Source organism: Dermacentor silvarum, chromosome 1 (assembly GCF_013339745.2).
Source record: "Dermacentor silvarum isolate Dsil-2018 chromosome 1, BIME_Dsil_1.4, whole genome shotgun sequence".
Taxonomy (NCBI): domain Eukaryota; kingdom Metazoa; phylum Arthropoda; class Arachnida; order Ixodida; family Ixodidae; genus Dermacentor; species Dermacentor silvarum.
In genome coordinates, this window is record NC_051154.1 from 384658108 (window position 1) to 384676013 (window position 17906).

The 17906-nt window shown below is 44.8% G+C and overlaps 1 protein-coding gene across 3 annotated transcripts in view; it reads right to left on the reverse strand.

Annotated features, from left to right (window-relative positions):
* Nucleotides 1-17906, reverse strand: part of LOC119437508 (uncharacterized) — a 444678-nt gene that overhangs the window by 44673 nt on the left and 382099 nt on the right. Inside the window, exon 1 of one of the 3 annotated variants that reach the window (XM_037704518.2) lies at nt 3428-3582. The exons of the other annotated variants lie outside the window; for them this stretch is intronic. Within the exon in view, the coding sequence (XP_037560446.1) occupies nt 3428-3494 (67 nt within the window). The 5' untranslated portion in view covers nt 3495-3582. Of the gene's footprint in view, nt 1-3427; nt 3583-17906 lie in introns of those variants that run through there. 3 annotated transcript variants of the gene reach the window in all.

Below are 17906 nucleotides of genomic sequence, written 5' to 3' on the forward strand. Positions count from 1 at the left end.
CGTATTGCCAGATAAAGGCCCAATCAAAATTAACAGGCCTTGTGGTATGTATAACGTATTCCAACAACGCCCAAGGACATTTCACCCATTTGCATATGTTTCATGAGCATAACTTGAATCGGCAACAAAAAATCATCGAAGCGCCTGTGGCACTTATATACTTCACATAGTGGTTTAGGTTGTAGTGAAGCTGTTATAATATATAGTTTACTAAAAATCGCCGTGTCTCCGACAGCTTAAAACACTGACCACAAACAAGGGTTAATCTAGAAACACAAAAACAATTTTCGCTACTTTTGCTTGCTAGTATTGAATTCGTGTCAATGGTATATATTTGACATTTGCGAGTGCAGTCCCTAGCGTGGTTTCACCCACTTGGCAGCTACTGAGGCCCACATGGCGTAAAAAATATGCATTAAAAAAGACAGCAGTACGTTGGGGTCTGGCTTCACCTTAGTAAGGTTGTGAAATAATTTACAGTAAGACGCACCAACAGAACAAATATTTATTGATTCCGAAGTGCTCTTATAGGCGTGAATATGCTGAATGAAATTTTAAATAATTAAGGAAATACGGTAAGTAATTTATTGGATTCAACGTTTTTTGAGTTGATTATATGAAAAATCTTTAAGAATTTGGGGTATTAAGTGGCAAAAATGCAATCTGATTATGAGGCAGGCCGTAATGGGAGACTCCGGAATAATTTGGACCATCTGGGGTTCATTAACGTGCACCCAAAGCAATGCATATGCACGCGTTTTTGCTTTTTTGCCACCATAGAAAGGCGGCGGCGGTGGCCGTAATTTCATCGTGCGAGTTCGTGCATAGCAACGCCGCGCCATAGCCGCTAAGCCACCATGGTGGGTCATGCAAAATGTGCCTTTATCGGTAGGCCGGTTCTCTGGACAAATCGAGCCCCTCATCTGTAGCACGTTGGCCATTAATTACCATTTAGAACACCTCAGATGAAACGCATTATACATTACCACACATAAAAGTCAACAAATGGGCAATCCGCAGGGCTTTCATTGCAATGTTATTCTTCTGCATGTGGACCCATATTGAATACAGTGGCAAATTTTTGTCATAAGTACTATGAGTGAATGGAAGGCAGTGAAAAAACTTCTATGTGCATCCACTGTTCGTTCACTGCACGAGGAAGTTGCATTTGTCTAAGCTGTTCAAGTAAATGCGTTTAAAACTTCCTCCAGCCCGGATTTTGTAGGTCTCATCACATCATCACCCTCTCCCTTGTCCTCGATCTCTAAGCTGTCAAAGGGGAAAGTTTGTCCAAAACCTTGCAGAATAATTATATATGTATAAGATAGCCCCTGTAGCACTGTCCAGACGAACTTTACTTCATCCTTTCAACTTTTGAACAGAAACTACGTATCAAACACACCTTCAGAGGTTCCTGCCCTAAAAGCACAAAAGGAATTGAATTATGTCTGCTGGGACATCAAAGAATTTATGACTTAAAAGCTGCAACCATACAGGGGGCTTCAGGTTATTCACATTGAGTGCTAGAAATGCACGTGATGTAGTTGTAGGAAGAGCCTTCATACTGGAGATGCACGGGATGGGGTCCCCTCCTCGGCTTTGGTGGCATCATAGCATTAAGCACATTTCATTTGAGAGTTCGTTTGTCACCACCCTGCCACAGAAAATAAGTACTGGCACTAAGTTTCGCAGACCACCCACCTAGGTGAATCGCTATGTCACCACAAAGGAATAGATTAAGTGAAAAAGAAATTTGAATTTGGAGGCAGAGCGCTGAGTGTAGCTACATCAGGTCAGAAGTTCGTAAAAGTGTTTCTTCTGCTATGTTGTCCTGATCTTCCTGTTTTCAAGCATGAATACGCAGTAACTCGCCGAAATAGTAGTTCTACCATAGCCCAATGCCTAAATGTGGTTGTTTTTGGCAAACGCTGTCTTCTGCGCGGACCCGAGAAGCTTTTTCTTTATTGATTAATCAATCTGTAAACCGGGCGATTTAGGCTGTTTTTCCACTTTTTAGTTTTTGTTTCCAGGGCATTTGATCAGAACAATATTTTCGGATCGCATTATTTGCAGTGGTTGATGTGTGTGGGATGCCAATACATATATGCTTGCGTGTTTAAGTCATACCTTTCAGAAACGCGAAGAAGTTAACGGGTAATTACTATTGGCAAGCGCCATCTATAAATTAAAAGCATCTAGCTGAAGAAATATCGATGGTAGCATAAGTATATGTGGTGAAGACGACAATATTTCAATGAATATATGGATAACGCTATTTAAGTAGAAAGTCTAATGAGTTTTCTGCCCCTATTTCAGTGCTAAAGAAGACTTGCGCAATGCTATTTCCATTTGTTAGCATTTTACGGCTTAAAAACAGCATAAACAGCATAAATCAACAAAGAAACTAATCGAACCACGAGTGTATAGTCATGTTATATGCGAACGTGCTGATTTTTTCTGAAATAACAAAAACTTCGAACGGAGAAGCAAACACAGAGGCAATTCGAAAATTGAGCATATTTGGTTTTGCTAGTATAAGTGGCTTTGTAAGTTATTTCATGAACATTCCAAGTCAATGGAAGTTTCCCCTGTGGAGAAACGATGCCCGCTTAAGCAAATATTTTACTCACAACATAATTTGGAAGAATATTTGACGCGGATTAACAGCAGTTCCTTTACAAGCGCCCAGTGCACGGCCACCAAATGCTTCCTATTTGAGAAGGCTAGCGGCATCATAAACGAATTGAACTAATAAATTTTAAACAGGCAAATATTCGCAGAAGCATGCTATCAAAAACTTTAATCCTGCTGGAATGTTATGACTAGATGCCTGTAGTCAAACCTCGCATATTGTCACATGACTACTGTTTATGTCTGAAAAGCCTGAAAGCATGTCAAAAGCTGGCGGCACTGAAATCTCAATGACTGATAACCCAATCTGATTCTCTAATATTGTAAATTTTACAAAATAAACTAAAAAGCTAAAGTACTCCGCTGCCAGACATCACCCAAGAAGAGCGAAATTCGCAAAGAGGAGATAAGTGGGCAGGATGGCATCGGCCATACTGTAAACGAGGTTGTGAGAGACACGAGAAAGACAACGTAAACAAGACAAATGTTGATAAAAAAATGGGAGACCAGACAGAGTCGAGATTTTTTTCGTTTTGCATTATTTTAGCCCTTCATTACTAGTTCGCACACGCGTTTATCACGAGGATTATCCGCTTCGTAAGACAGATGATAAGAAATGAATAAAATCGGTAACAAATAACCAGAAAACCATCGGATCGGAATGAACAGGAAGAGAATCGGCCCGGCTCCCCTGGGGCTAAGTACCTCCTCTCATTTTGCTTGTTTCCTGTACATTCAATTGCTACATGCAGAAACGAAGGAACCAAATCAATGACTGAAATAACGTCGCTCTCACCTGAGCTGCCACTTCCATATGTAAACGCTAGCAGCAAGATTATCAAAATTCGTTTGTCGAAATTCATGACTGCACAGGGGATTTGCCTCGCACTAATGCGACTCAAGTCGGTGTCAGAGCCTCGAGCTTCGGTGCTAGTACACGGGAACACTCACGCGAGCCTTATATCGCTGCCGTGCGCGGCAGCTCGATAAAGATCACTAGGACAAATCCTGATTGCGACACTCTGGTGTAACGCGTACTATGCGGTTGCTTCATTTCCGTGTATCTGAGACTTCGAGGCGTGGAAACCAACAGATGGTTAGACGTTATCACTAGGCAAAAAGATTAGAGATTAAACGACATCGCGTGAGCACCAAGCAAAAGATCGCGACTAAGGACAAAGTCTCTCGCTGATCTGTACCGCATATATAAGGCAAGTTACAAGAGGCGCTGCCTTTCGCAAGCAGTCAGATGTTTTGTTAGAGTCGCATGTAAGGCCCATAAAGGCGACCGTTGGTAAACCCTGACTTATCGCAATTAAAGTCATGCGAAGTACAATCAACCTGTCTATATGGGTTTCATAAATCATGAAAGGCGCACCGAAGGAAGCGTGCTGCGACAAACATAACGAGGAGCTCTCTACCTCCACGTGCTCAGGGTGTGAGATTTCTTTCTTGATGGGAAAGGATCAAATAGCTTATTCAACGAAAAAGCCGGCCTCTGTTGTCAAGACAAACAAAAAACTGCACCTAAATTCCCCTTGCCTATGGCGCCACATCACGAGCGCGTCTCGACGGAGCACAGCGGGCGAAAGGGAACACCTGGTGCCAGGCTAGCACGCCAGGTATCGCGTGAGGAGAGAGGGCCTCGCCGCGACGACATGTCACCCTCGCTCTCAGGAGCCGCGGTATCCGCGTCTTCCTTGTCCGCGCAAGCTCTGCCCTCCCTTCTAACTGCGCCTTGGTAATTGCTATAAAGAAATCAACCAATAAAACAATTAGAGGCAGCTTGACACTAGTGGTGCGAAGACTGGGCAAACAGCGAAGCTGGCGACCCCACCTAGCTTTACCTCTGTTCAGTCAAGTTTTTGCTAGGTTATGCTTCGAGACTTGCCACGTTTTGAGCAAGATCACTCCGGAATAATCGACAGTCCAAGGAGCAACGAACACTCGGTCAGTAAATTGTCTCTACGCTCAAACGCTTTTGCTCGGTTTCGCAGGCTCGTAACTCCGGATCTTCTGCGAATCGCCGACGTTTCGCCGCCGCTTCGGCGGCGCAACACTCGGGATCGTACGAAGTCGTCTCACTCGCTCGTGAGTAGAGGCGCGACGGCTTTCGCTCCGTGCTTCTTCGGGACGGACACTCCTCCTCGGCCGCCCCATCTTCGCGAAGATGTTCTCCGCGCGGAGACGGCGGGGCTTTTTAGGGCTCTGTTATACTCCGGCGTTCACAACGCGCGCGCGCGCGCCGGGGTTCGTTTCGTCGCGTCACGTCGGCGATGCCCCGCCAGGCGCAAATCCGCCTCCCCTATAGTCCAACGCGACGCGGCCCGACGCAGCGGCCGTAGCCAAAGCAGCGCATGCTCAGTAGAGTAGAGCGCCGCGCGGAAAGTGAGCGCCGCGTGGAAAGAAACACGGACGCGGTGCAGTCTGGGTAACGTCGTCGGCGCGAAATGCAGCATGCTGCATTTCGCGCCGGCTGCCGCCGGGCCGCACCGACGGACGCTGGTTGCGTCGGTCGCGCCACGCGTCAGACTATAGAGCGCTCGGGTTTTGCTAGCGTAGCGTCGGTGCGCCCAGCGTGCGCGCGCGTCGACGTTACGTCGGAGTATAACAGAGCCCTTAGTGTCGCTGCGGCGGCAACGGGGTCGGTGCAGTGATGTCACGGCTTAGCTCTGCCTCTGCGCAGCCGCAGCAGCCACTCCGCACGGCGTGGTGACGTCATGGCTCAGCAAAGCTAAGGCGAAGCGATGCGGCGCGTGCGCACGATGACGTCACGGCTCACGCAGCTGCGAGGCTCGGCATGGTCGTTGCAGCTGGGGCGAAGCGTTGCTAGGCGATGCATGGTGACGTCATCGCCAAGCGGAGGTTTAGCGGTTGTACACGCGACGGACCATCCTCCGCTAGCTCACAGGGGTATGTGCCATTGCGCTTGGACCCTTTCAGCACTACCACCAGGATCGGCCCACATTTCGGCGTAACACCTGACGGCAAACGCGCAGGTTAAGCAGCATCACTGTTAAAACAAAATTAATTCTAAGGGTAAGACGTTGGCGGTAGTGAGTTTCGAACCTACGAACCCACGCTTAGAAGCAGATTGACACACCCACTTTACTAAACCAACGCCTCCTATATAGCAGGCCTGTTCCCTCTGCTTGATAACGCCACGCTACTTGGACTGAAATTTCCATTGCCAAGTCCGGCACGATGAAAGCTTTGACGTGAAAATCACCGCGGCTTCCTCGGGAGCTTCTTCATTAGATTCTATTGCAGTCGGGCAGAGTAGCACGACGTCACGGATCGAAGTGCACTGGCCTTATGCAATCGAGGAGACGTTGGTCAAGCGTGTCAACGCGCTCGCTTGCCCGTGATTTCTTGGCGGCGTTCAAGTGTACATTATTGCTTTCACATTCACAACTCATAAGAAGTGCTTAGGTGTCCTCTGATTTTTTTTCGTTTCCTGCTGATGCTGCGCTGGGCGTCAGCTCTTGGTATGATCAATAGAGCCTAAAAAACTAAAATGCAATCGAGAACGTCCGCTTGCCGTCTCCTGCTCATCCCTCTCCTGCTGTAGCAATAATTCACGACTTGCCGCAATTAGAGTGAGACTGGGCCAGAGTCCCTTAGGTCGGACCGCCTTGATCTTGAAGCGTTCCAAGTGACCCAGCAATCCAACGTATGCTTTGCATCCCGAAAATGCGCGTACGGGACGTATGTCGTACCTTTCGGTATTGAACTCAAGCTTCAGCAGTGTGGCCATACCGCCAATACAAGAGAAGCGGTAAATTGCAAAACTGCAAAATGAAAAAAAAAATGTTCAATGCAGTAATGATATCATTGCGGCTACAAATATTAACGCTCCGTAAATATAACTACTTTAAAGCTATTCACTGCGGTTAATTACACGGTATTCTTAACTATGGTTCGCGAGGTGAATTTTGCGACGTGCCCAAAGCAGTTAATGAAGCGTACTAAGGCCCGTATTCGCTATGCAGTTCTTAGGCTAAAGCCGTTCCTAAGAAGAATCTAGAGCAGATTGCGATAGCGAGCACTACATTAGCGAAGCCAGTGAACCAATGAAAAAGTATAGTTCTTACAAAAGCAAATAGCTGATTCCAGCTCCGGGATCATGAGCGCTTTCACGCGATCGCTTTAACATCCATGAGTGAGACTTAGAAGGCCTCCGCGCATTATGCACCAATCACAATGTATAAGCGGAGAAATAATCAGGCCTTGGTTTACGCATGCCTTGAAGAGGCGGTAACAATTCAGTGTCACGATTACCAGGCCTTTAGGCCTAGAAAAAGTTTATTCCTGATCCCAGTACCTTTTTTATATATATTCTGAGGCACAGAGCCGAGTAAATTACTTCTTTTTGTATCTTCTTTACAAAATATAAACCTGGACGTGAATACGTACACCTTTTTGTTTTTAAAGCGGTGTGTCATAGGGCCACCACCATCGGTAACAATATGTTGTGAGTTGCGTCAAGCGGATGTCCCTTTTAACCAACAGTTCTAGATTGCGGACTACTTTGTGAATGTGTTCTTGGGATTTGCTTCAATGGCTAGAAATTTCAAGTAAACGTGGTGTCATAATTATTCATTCCCTGCACGTTCATACTCAGTGTAACAAAAGTCCCTGTGCACCCCATAATACGTACTTGCCGACGTATCCTGGATTCCAGGTAAAGATCGTGAAGGAGAGAAACGATAACTTGCAGGGGGGTCAACGAGATGGACGTCCGGTTGGTTACCCTGCACGGAGGAGAACAAACAAGGAATTAAACTAAAAACGGAGAAGGTAAAAGGAGAGAGATAGATCACGTGCGCTGTATTAGACGCAGCGTGTCCACTGATTAGAGAAAGGTCATTACAGAAGGCATGGCTTTCTAGTTTTGTGATGCATGGGGCCAAACAACAACACCCAAAATATTTACCTCTGTAAATGATCGCCCATTGATCTGGCCGAGCGATCTCTGTAAAGGTTGACGTTGGATGTCAAAGCGGTTGCAGTGGCACAGGTCTCGATCGTCTTCTCACAGATACACCGGTCGCATATGGGCGAGCCAGCCATTCAAATGAGGAATTAGTAGAGGTTCATGAAGACTCCAGAATATTCTGTCGTATGTGCATGCTTGATCCATCGCTGCAACTGCGATTACCATGAAACCTCTCCCGGTGTGACACAACACTCCTGAGCCGCCCACGACTGGGTGTAATTATCGTGAATTCCCCTTAGTATTTTATTCTGGTGTGCATTCCTCTAAGTACCTCTGAACGGTGTGAAGGCGTTTTCGTGAGAAATAAAACAACACGTTTTTTTTTCTTCCCCAGCCTTATATTTTGACATCGTAAACAGGCAACATAAGCCCTTAGTGTCTAAGAGACATTTGAATACGCAGAATCACAAGGACAGTTTTGCCGAAACTGTGCTCATGATACAATGATGTTAATACGACGTAAATTATACGGACACTGGAGGAGCGCTCTCGCGGCCGCCGTAGTGCGATCCGCATTGACGGCGATTGCGCGACGTGAGCGAAGACCTCCAGAGCCGCACAGTGGGTTAGGCTGCAAAAAAGAAAGAAGACGAGTGGATGCACCATTATGCTTTGCTCAATCGGCTTGGCCGGTGACAATTTTGGCTACAGCTGCTGGCATGCACGTTCATGCCAGCCCACACATTCGCGTTCCCGCTCAGAAGCTCTGTGCATGCTGCAGCGTGGTGCCATACACTGTTCTGAGCAAAATATACAATAAATACATTATGATTTATTATCTCATATTCAATATTATCTATGAAATATACCACGTTGCCCCACGAGGCGACGTTCTGTTACGTCATCCAGCAGCGGGCACCGAGAACGCTGCGACAGCGAGGAGCACGGAGCCGCGGCACGCTGGCTGCCTGCTGCTGGGTGACGTAAGCAGAACGTCGCCTCGAGGGGCACGGCTTTGCGCTCGCTGCAGCCTCTCAGTTTCGGTTTCTCAGTCCCTGATAGCCGAAAATAGTCGTGTCACCGTTCCATTGGTAAACCTATTTTTCCAGATCCAAAAACTGATATGGCTTGTATGGAGAGCTCGCTTCAATTTTCTGATTACGGTGAGCCCACAAAACTAAGAGAATAAAAGTTAAACAATGTATTTTTAATTGGCGACTAAATACTACGTATCACCCGTGTTTGCGACTAATTACCAAGTATCACCGGTCACCACGTGGTCGCCACCACTGATGGCATATTTCCGAAGAAACCGTCCTTTTATTTCAAAACGACTTTTTAAAAATATTACTTAGTCATTCGCAAAAGCATCCTGTATACCAAACACATGAAATGTACTCTGCATATACCCGCCGTGTGGCTTATCGGCTACGGAGTTAGGCTACTAAGCGTGAGCTCACGTGATCAAACTCTGCCGCCGAGGCCGCCTTGCAATGGGGGCGAGATGCAAAAACGCCGGTGCCCCATGCATTGGGGGCACGGTAAACATTCCCAGGTGGTCAAAATTGATCCGTAGTCCCTCACTGCGGCGTGCCTCATAATTAGATCGTCGTTAGAATATATCTTTAAATTTTGAACCCTGATATATATGCGACTGCAGGCAGAATACTTGATTAATATTTGCTACTATAATACTTATTATTGTAATTATTATTATCGCTTTTAATTACCAGCATCATCGCATTGATGTTCCCTGCAGGACGAAGGCTTCAATTCCCCGTGTCTTGCGTCTGCTGACGATGTGATATTCCTGCTAATTTCCTCACATCGCCTTCCACGACTGTGCTTTCCTTCCCTTGGCACCCATTCTGTAACATTGGATCTATGTAACCTTCTCGTTGGGCACCGATAAACGCCGTTGGTCTCATCAGGCGCACCATAGACGTCTGACATCTGTAACGCTACTAGCGGCGTTCGTGATTGCGTAAGAATTGTGGCACGCAAGGGTGCTCTTTCTGCTGCGCAGCAGCAGTTCTTTCACCGGCTGCGTCTCGGCACGTCGCCTACGCGTATTGCTGGAAGACCGTGCGAAAGTTCGAAAACAACGCTAAACCTTCCTGTCACTTTCAATGCTTCGCCTGCGGGCGAAATTGCCAATATTTATGAAGGTTACTCATTCGTCAAATGGTGAATGTAGGTGGCCCTTTTCAGTTGACACTCAACTGTTACAGTTACTCGCTCTGCTATACTTTTGGTATACAAGCGACGTCCCGCGGAAGATATCCACCAAAATTTTAACAGGTCATTTGATATTGCAAGTCCTCGAGGATAAATCATCAGATTGAACGCTATGAAGCGGGCTAATTCGTGGCCTCTGCGGACGCGACAAGATGGTTTTGAAATGGATGGATGGGTGTAATAACTTTATTGTAAGGTCCTGCGGTTTTGAAGTAGAAAATGCCGAATTATTTAGGTGTATTTGCGCTTAATGAATACCATGGTTTCAAGGTTCATCCCGAGCCCTCCGCTACGAGGTCTTTCGTTGCCCACAGGTCTCGTTTTTGACTTAAGACAACGTCAAGTCAAATGGGAGATAAGGATTTATTCTGGACAAATAAACTGACTTCTCGTGAAGTGAAGATTGCGCCGTGAAACGCGTAACTTCCATGAGAACTCAACATTTGCATTGATACGCAGCTCATGAGAAAAAGCAGCGACTAGTGGCAGCATCAGGGGAGAGAAATAATGGATGCCAATGGGGATGTCCTTGAAATCTATGCGGCACATCCCTGTTCGTAGTGTTATCAGAAGTAGCTGAAATCACCCAAGATTACGCTTCTCCGCTTGGCGGCTGCCGCAGCTCCCAGCCCTCGCGTATTGGTCGTTGTGGAGCGATCATCCGCTGTGAGCATGTCAAAAGAGAAAGGATTGAAATGCGCCTGGCGGTGCCCAGAGCTTCCGGTACATGTATGTACTTCTTCTTTTCTGGCGTTTTACGTGCCAAAACCAGTTCTGATTATGAGGCACAACGTAGTGGAGGGCTCTGGATTAATTTTGACCACCTGGGGTTCATTAACGTGCACTACAACGCAATAACACGCGTGTTCTTGCATTTCGCCTCCATCGAAGTGCGGAAATGTCCATGTGCTTTCGTTGTAGTGCACGTTAGAGAACCCCACCCTATTGAAAAATTTGTACGCGAATTGTGCGAGAAATGTGCGAGATGTATGCATATCGCACAGATTTGACGAGAAGTGTGCGATGTGCTAAGCTCATTCAACAAGATATCGTAGAAAATGTGCGAGATCTGTACGCATAAGCTGCGTAGACTTCACGAAGTGTACGAGATCTTTTCGAGGTGCTACGCGAATGCATGTGCGAGATGTACGCGTGTGCGAGATGTGTGCGATGTGCTGCGCCAACTTAACGAGATTCTGTACGAGGTTTGCGAGATAGCGTGTGATGTGTACGCACTGTAGTCATATGAGCAACGAGATTTTGGCCGATGACTACGAATTGCATACAAAGTGCATGCACCAAAGTGGTAGTGTATACAAAAGGTCGTGAATGACAGCAAGATTTTATGATGAATCGTTTGTAGCACATGCAAGGACATAATCAATGTGCTGTATGACGACGTCGAACCATTGTGCCACATATAGCAGCATAAACTGCAGAATGAATAAGAGCTCCAGTGTTGAATTTCTGAAATTTCATATAATGGACACACACATCTCCATCAAAACTCATGTATGTCCTAATGATGCAATGATTTTCACTTGCGGACATATTCTCGGATAATCACTTACGGCAATACTATTGCCTTCGTGTGACGCATTGCTCAACCAGCCAATAAGCGCGCACTGACAGTGATATAGCCAAAAGTTGTTGTCCGAGAGTACGTCCCTTGTTCAGAGTGGATCACCCGAAGCTTTTAATGCAATATAGGGTTGAGTACCGTCACAGTTTCGGAAAAAAAATGCTATAGGTTTGTTTTTATACAGAATAAAAGAAGCTGGTAATGCGATTATAGCTCACTGAAAACACATCCAACACGGACAAGTTGGCAAATTATTTTATTGCATGCAGTTTGATCAGTAACAGAAGATGCACGTGCTTTGTCACACCCTAATCATATTGCTTGCGGCACAGATGTCAGTCAGAGGTAGCAATGCAGAAATTTCAAGCTGCACATTTTCCAAACAGCTAAGTGTGCCCTCCCCCCCACAAGACGAGTAATTCACGAAGAAAGTTGGGTTAGTTGGTGTTGATGCAGTTGGTGTGACTAGTGCGAACAACGGAAAAAAAGGTGGGACAGGATAGAGCACTCTGTCTTATCCCACCTTTTTTTCGTTAGTCTTGTTCGCGTTAGTAATTATGTCACAGCCCCCACAAGACTATCAAATCTGCTAGTCACATTTTATTGCCCATATTTTAAGAGGTTGTTAGTGCCTGTTTATGCCAAACTGTAGCAGGCAGGCATAAAGTGGCCATGCATGCCCACATGTAAAAAATAAAAAGAACCACAAACTCAGTGTAAATAAATTGGTGAATAAATAGCCAAAATAGCCGCCAATATCTATCGCACTTTGACAGAAAAAAATTACGAAATTACATAACCGTCAATCACTAATGCTGACATACGATCAGCACATTTTGCCAAATTGCTGCTAGAAAAATTATTTGCAATAAGTCTTTCACAACTTGTGCACTGTATACTGAGAGAGCTTGACGTAGTAAAAAAACCTCGTATTTGCCGCTCAACAGCGGCAAATACGAGTTTAGCGTGGCAACGGAGCATTATCTGTGTATATACTACACAAAACTGAATTTGAAATTAACGGAGAAATAACTAAGTAGTTCGTGCAGTGTTGGTTCAGAGCAAGGCAACGCTTTGAGATGCGTTAAAAGCTTACCTCGAAACGACCAAAATGTCAATGTCCCTACATTCAAGCAGGGTCGTTAAATGACGAACATGCAGCATATCCTGGCGTTCGCGCACGCCGGAAACAAATTAAAAAAACCATTTTGCAAATTGCTGACACAATAACGACGCATATCAGACGCACGCACGCACGCACACACACACACACACACGCACACACACACGCACACACACACGCACACGCACACGCACACACACACGCACACGCACACGCACAGACACACACACACGCACACCACACACACACACACACGCACACGCACACACACACGCACACGCACACACACACACATACAGAACACACAGAACACAAGCAGTGTCCGAAAGCACTCGCGACAGACAGTGCGGACGTTCTCGCGCGTTGGCTAGAACGCAAATCAAGCCGGCGTGGCAGCAGCGTCCGATGCACAGACGGCACTCTTCATGAAGTATACACATCCGCAAAACGGCACACAAGCCAGAACAAAGTGCGTCGACGACGCCACTCGACACCAAATGCGTCGTCGATAACGCCGCATTAAAACACGAACACCTTGTTGAATTCACAAACATTCACAAACCAAACCACGATATGCTGCGATTTAACGGCCCTGACCGGTTGATACGGCTGCTCCGCAGGTTGCTGTCCTCGATGTTGAAAGAAACGTTGTTGAAACACGCCGCATCACTCGCATAACATGTGAATACCAGCCGCCACCATCCATGCGATCACGATTACCGTGGAGCACCGTGTCGAGGAGCCAGAGACCAACGTTGCCTGAGACGACAAAACGGTAGAAGACGATGTAAACAATATGGCCGCCATGACGTTTATCCAGGCTCTTGCAAAGCTTCCGGTGCGTCTATCTTGACGAAATGGCATCATTTTCCCTTGTTCGGCTGTCAAAATGTTACCAGTCTAGAAACGTTGGGCTGTCGGTATGTGAGCGCTGCATGAATATTTTCCTTGCGGACGGTCGATGTGGTAGTTTAATCATATTTACGCTTTGCCGAGAAAAATATGCTATCTTTTGTGCGCATCAGCGATCGCTAAGCCCCTGCCCGTGTGTAACGCTGCTAGCTAGCTGTATCTTTCGTGCGGTGCGGCGTTGTTGGTCATCGTAGATCTGTCCATTCGCGCTCTTTGTTCCCGGCTCATTAGCAGCCTCTGGTACTCTCGCCGATCTCGCCGCGGTTCACAGTGCACGGAAGAATGTGTTGAAATTTGTACTATTACGTTCATCCGCAATTTAACACTGTTTATGCCGGAAGGACAATTCGTGCAGTCGATGCCGCCGGACCTGACACGAAGGAGCGTTTGCGGAGTATGTCTCGAAAGGTAAGCCCGGCGCTTGGCGCATTTTTATAGTTCGTGTAGTGTGCCTTGTTAGGCGGAGCACAAGATGATTAGTACAGCGACAAAAATTATAAAAGTGATTTCCTAATGTTTGTTATTAATGCTGTAGTACACATTTAGCAAAACTTTTTATGAAATTTACCTTCCAACAAGTATAGGATGTTGTCAAGAGCTTCATATATTGTTTCTTTGCTTTCTGTTATGAAATACACTAGCGCCGAGTATCGTTGAGTCTGAACGGGAACAAAAATTGATGCCGCGAATGTCACTGCTTCTGTACGTAATTTCTCAGCAAGAAATGGTCTATATATTCCTAGAAGTACATTGACGTGTTCTCTTTACAGCTAACATCTGCGCGAGACGGCACCGGATTGCTGTGTCTAACTCATGAGCACATTTTAGCTTGTATGCAAATTTTTCTGGTTATATATTGTCAAGACAACTTGTGTTTCTTGTGTTGAGTGTTCTGTATGTCTTCGTGCGTTTGACAGGTTAAATAACTGCCCGTGATGTCAGAATGAGATATTTGCACAACCATGTAGCTGGCTGAGGTCTTTTCACAATTTAACGCGGTGTTGTTAAATCACAAGTTTGCAGTTTCAGCAGTGATTGCAATAAACTGAACATTTCTTATTGTTTAGGGATGTCAAGATTTCGTGAGACGGAGGCATCTCTGCACCACATGGGAGCCTGTGGCAAAGTGCAGTCTGAGCAGCCCGACAAGGAATCTGATCTGCTTGCTTTGACAAGGTGTGTACAAAACAGTCACTGCCACTTATGAGTTCTAGGTTCTGTTGGTATAATTCGTACGGGCCATCGGTGCTGAATCTTTTGGTGAGATTTACAAATTTGGACTCGTTCTACAATTTTACTATTGTTGCATTGAGTTATGAGAATAAAATTCTATTGGAAATATGTTGTAAGAATCTTGAAAAATCGGGTGGTATAAGATTGCAAAATTGCATGTAAAACAATAAATTGTGATGGCACTTGTGCTGCTTTATTAGCAATGCAAAATCTCTAACGAGTATACCAGAGGGCCACTTCCTACCAAGCCCGATTCAGATCAAAATTAGCTACTGCAATTGGCTTCCTCGCGCATCTTGCACAAAAGAGCCAATCACAAGTGAGAAATTTGATCCGGATTGGGCTTGATCGCAATGAAAAGTGCACTGTATGACACCCGTATTAGACGAGCTTATTGAGATAAGTTCGTAAAGCCGGCTAAATCGGCAACAGCAAAAGCACTGAAAAAAGCAAACGGGTCTAAAAACAATGTTGTCAGTTTCTGCTGTTCCAAGTTAATTGTTAATAATGTGCCTCTATTGAACAATGTAGGCGCTGAGAGAAAACTTTAAGAAAACACATACTGACTTTCCAACACAGCATTGTGTCTAGGATTTTTGCACAATATAAAGTTCACAGTCTGGCACGATTGGCATAACGTACAACACTGTTGCTTTAGATGCCATATTCATAACTTCCAGTTTCGACATAATATTCAAGTACTACTTGAACTGTGTATATTAAGATATCGCCTACCTTCAGTTTAATCAATATACCTAAGTAGCCTACCCTGAGTCAAGTATAATTGGGGGCTTGAGTAGATATGCAAGATATGCTACTTACTGACTGTATAGTGACATATTTTTTAGGAACTGCGTTTTGAGGCACACATATCCTTTTATGTCTTGTTATGAGTTGCCTGACGAAAGCAGAAGGGCATTGCAAGTTATTGCAAATATTACTGCACTTAATTGCTTAGATACATGCCTGTACAGATTCTGTGTTCCTAGATTTATTTCTCTAAGTAGTCAAAAATCATGTACTACACCTTTTTTTCTTTTTTTTTGGGGGGGGGGGGGCTGTTCATTGATTCCCATTCCTAAAGGGACGTTGAAAGAAAAAAACCACGATAGGTGGCTTGAAAGTGTTTGAATTTTCTATTTATTCTCTTATTATTTATTCTTCTAAAGCACTACCAGCATGAACACGTTTCTGCTATCTTTTATAAGCTAGCTGCCAAATAAGAAAGCACAGTGTGAAAGAGTATTTATTTCTTTTTTTTACTTGTTTTATTGTATGTTCTTTATTTGGCTCACAATGTTTTTCCTACCACCTTATGCAGTACTCCAGCTGGAGCCTATGAGGTATGTTTATAAATGAATAAGTAAATTCCTGAAGCTTGCAACAAATCACGAAGCATAACATTTAAATGTAGTCAGTTCATAATACATCCCTAGAGCAGCATAGCATCAAGCTTGAAGCTGATCTCTGATGTCCCATAAATTGCAGGTTTGATAATGTGGTATCACAAACTGCTGGTTACGCATGTCAGTCAGCCTGGTGCAGTGGTCGCAAGTGAGAGTGTAACCGAAAGCTGGGCATGCTTTGCCCTTCCGCATTTGACATGGGAGGGAGCTTGAACTCTGCTATTGCTTCTCTTATAGTTGGGACCATCTCTCTCACCTTCTCCTTATTATTCTGTCAACTTGCTAATATGCACTTCTACAAGCTTAGTTATGATGTTGACTGCTGAACTTGGACGATGTGCGTTTCAATAGTTAGTGGGACCCTCAAAACCATGCTGTACTTTGTGTGCATTTCAAATGGTCAATTTGAAATATGCGATTGTCTGACATTCTCAGGGAAACAAGGTTTTTGTTCTGAATAAGGCATAGGCTGCTTCCCGAAAGAGTACCAGAAACAATACTTTCTCACCTAACAAAAGTGTTTAGGCACGCCGGGCTCAGGCCATGCTGACCTACAATAATTAGATCATAATGTGCTATATCGACCGTTACATGGTTTTAAAAGTGGCAGACAAAAGTCATAATGCACTTGAATTTCACTGTTAAAATGTGTGTGGCTACCTAACATTTAGCCTTAGCCCCTTTGGCGCAGACACCATTAGTGCAAAAGGGGCGTATGTCATTACCAAGCTTTTGGGATAAGTACCGACTGAATAAGCACTTGTCAAGATTTTGAGTAGCACTATAACCTGAGACCCGCCCAAAGTGTGATTTTATTTTTATTTTTTCATTTAGAAGATGGAGTCACACTTCTCTTAAGCCTCTGCAGATACGTTACGCTAGGCGAGCCCCATTCATTTCTCCCTTTACAGTGAATCCTGTTTTTCAGTTTCATGTTGCATGACATACAAAGGCACTTTAAGCAAGGCCAAAAATAAGTGGTTTGAATGTGTACAAAATGACTCCGGACACATTTTTTTTGTTTGGAGACAGTTTAGACGCATCATGTATTCTTTCTTTTTGTGTTAGTTTTGTGATGAGAGGTTATTTATTGAAAAAAGAAAATGAAGGTTAAAGTGGCATTTCCTGCCACATTTTGTGGCGAAACATCGTACGTTGGAGGACATCATGCATTCCAGAGTATTTTCGTATATTTTGGCTGTTGCGGTTCAGTACACTTGCTCCAAAATTGCTAAGTTCAGTTCTTGCCTCTTTTAGAATGCAATATAGTCAATTTTTGCCAAAAACAAATTAACTAGGCCTTAGCAGACAGCCAGCAGGTGTGGGAACTTTATTGTGGTTTCACCACCTGTATACCGTTCTTGTGTATTTTTTGTAGCTTAGCAAGCCTCTACTTTTGGATAACTGCAGTCTTTCTGGGTTTGCGGAAGAGTAATTCAATAATGCATCTCAAATAATTGTTTTTCCCTTAAATGTCCCTTTAAAGTTTTGTCTGATTGATGTGGCATGAGACAACACTGCCCGAAAGTTATCTTGCATGTCAGCAGTTGTGTTGCCATGTAATCACCAGTATTGTCTTTGAGGTGCTCAGAGATGTCACTGCACTTACTCTTCATTACCCAAGTCCCTAAGAAGCCCTAAAGAGGATCTGTTTGAAATGTCCTGCAATAATTTATATCATGCTGTATTCACTGGGGCTCTGTTAAATGCTTGCAGTAGAAAAGCACTGTCTTCTCCAAAACATGCATAGTGTGTTGGGAATTTGTCAACGATTCTTTTTACCTCAACAGTCATGGAAATATTGATTTACCGTGTTCACTGGCAGATTTATATCAAGCCTGA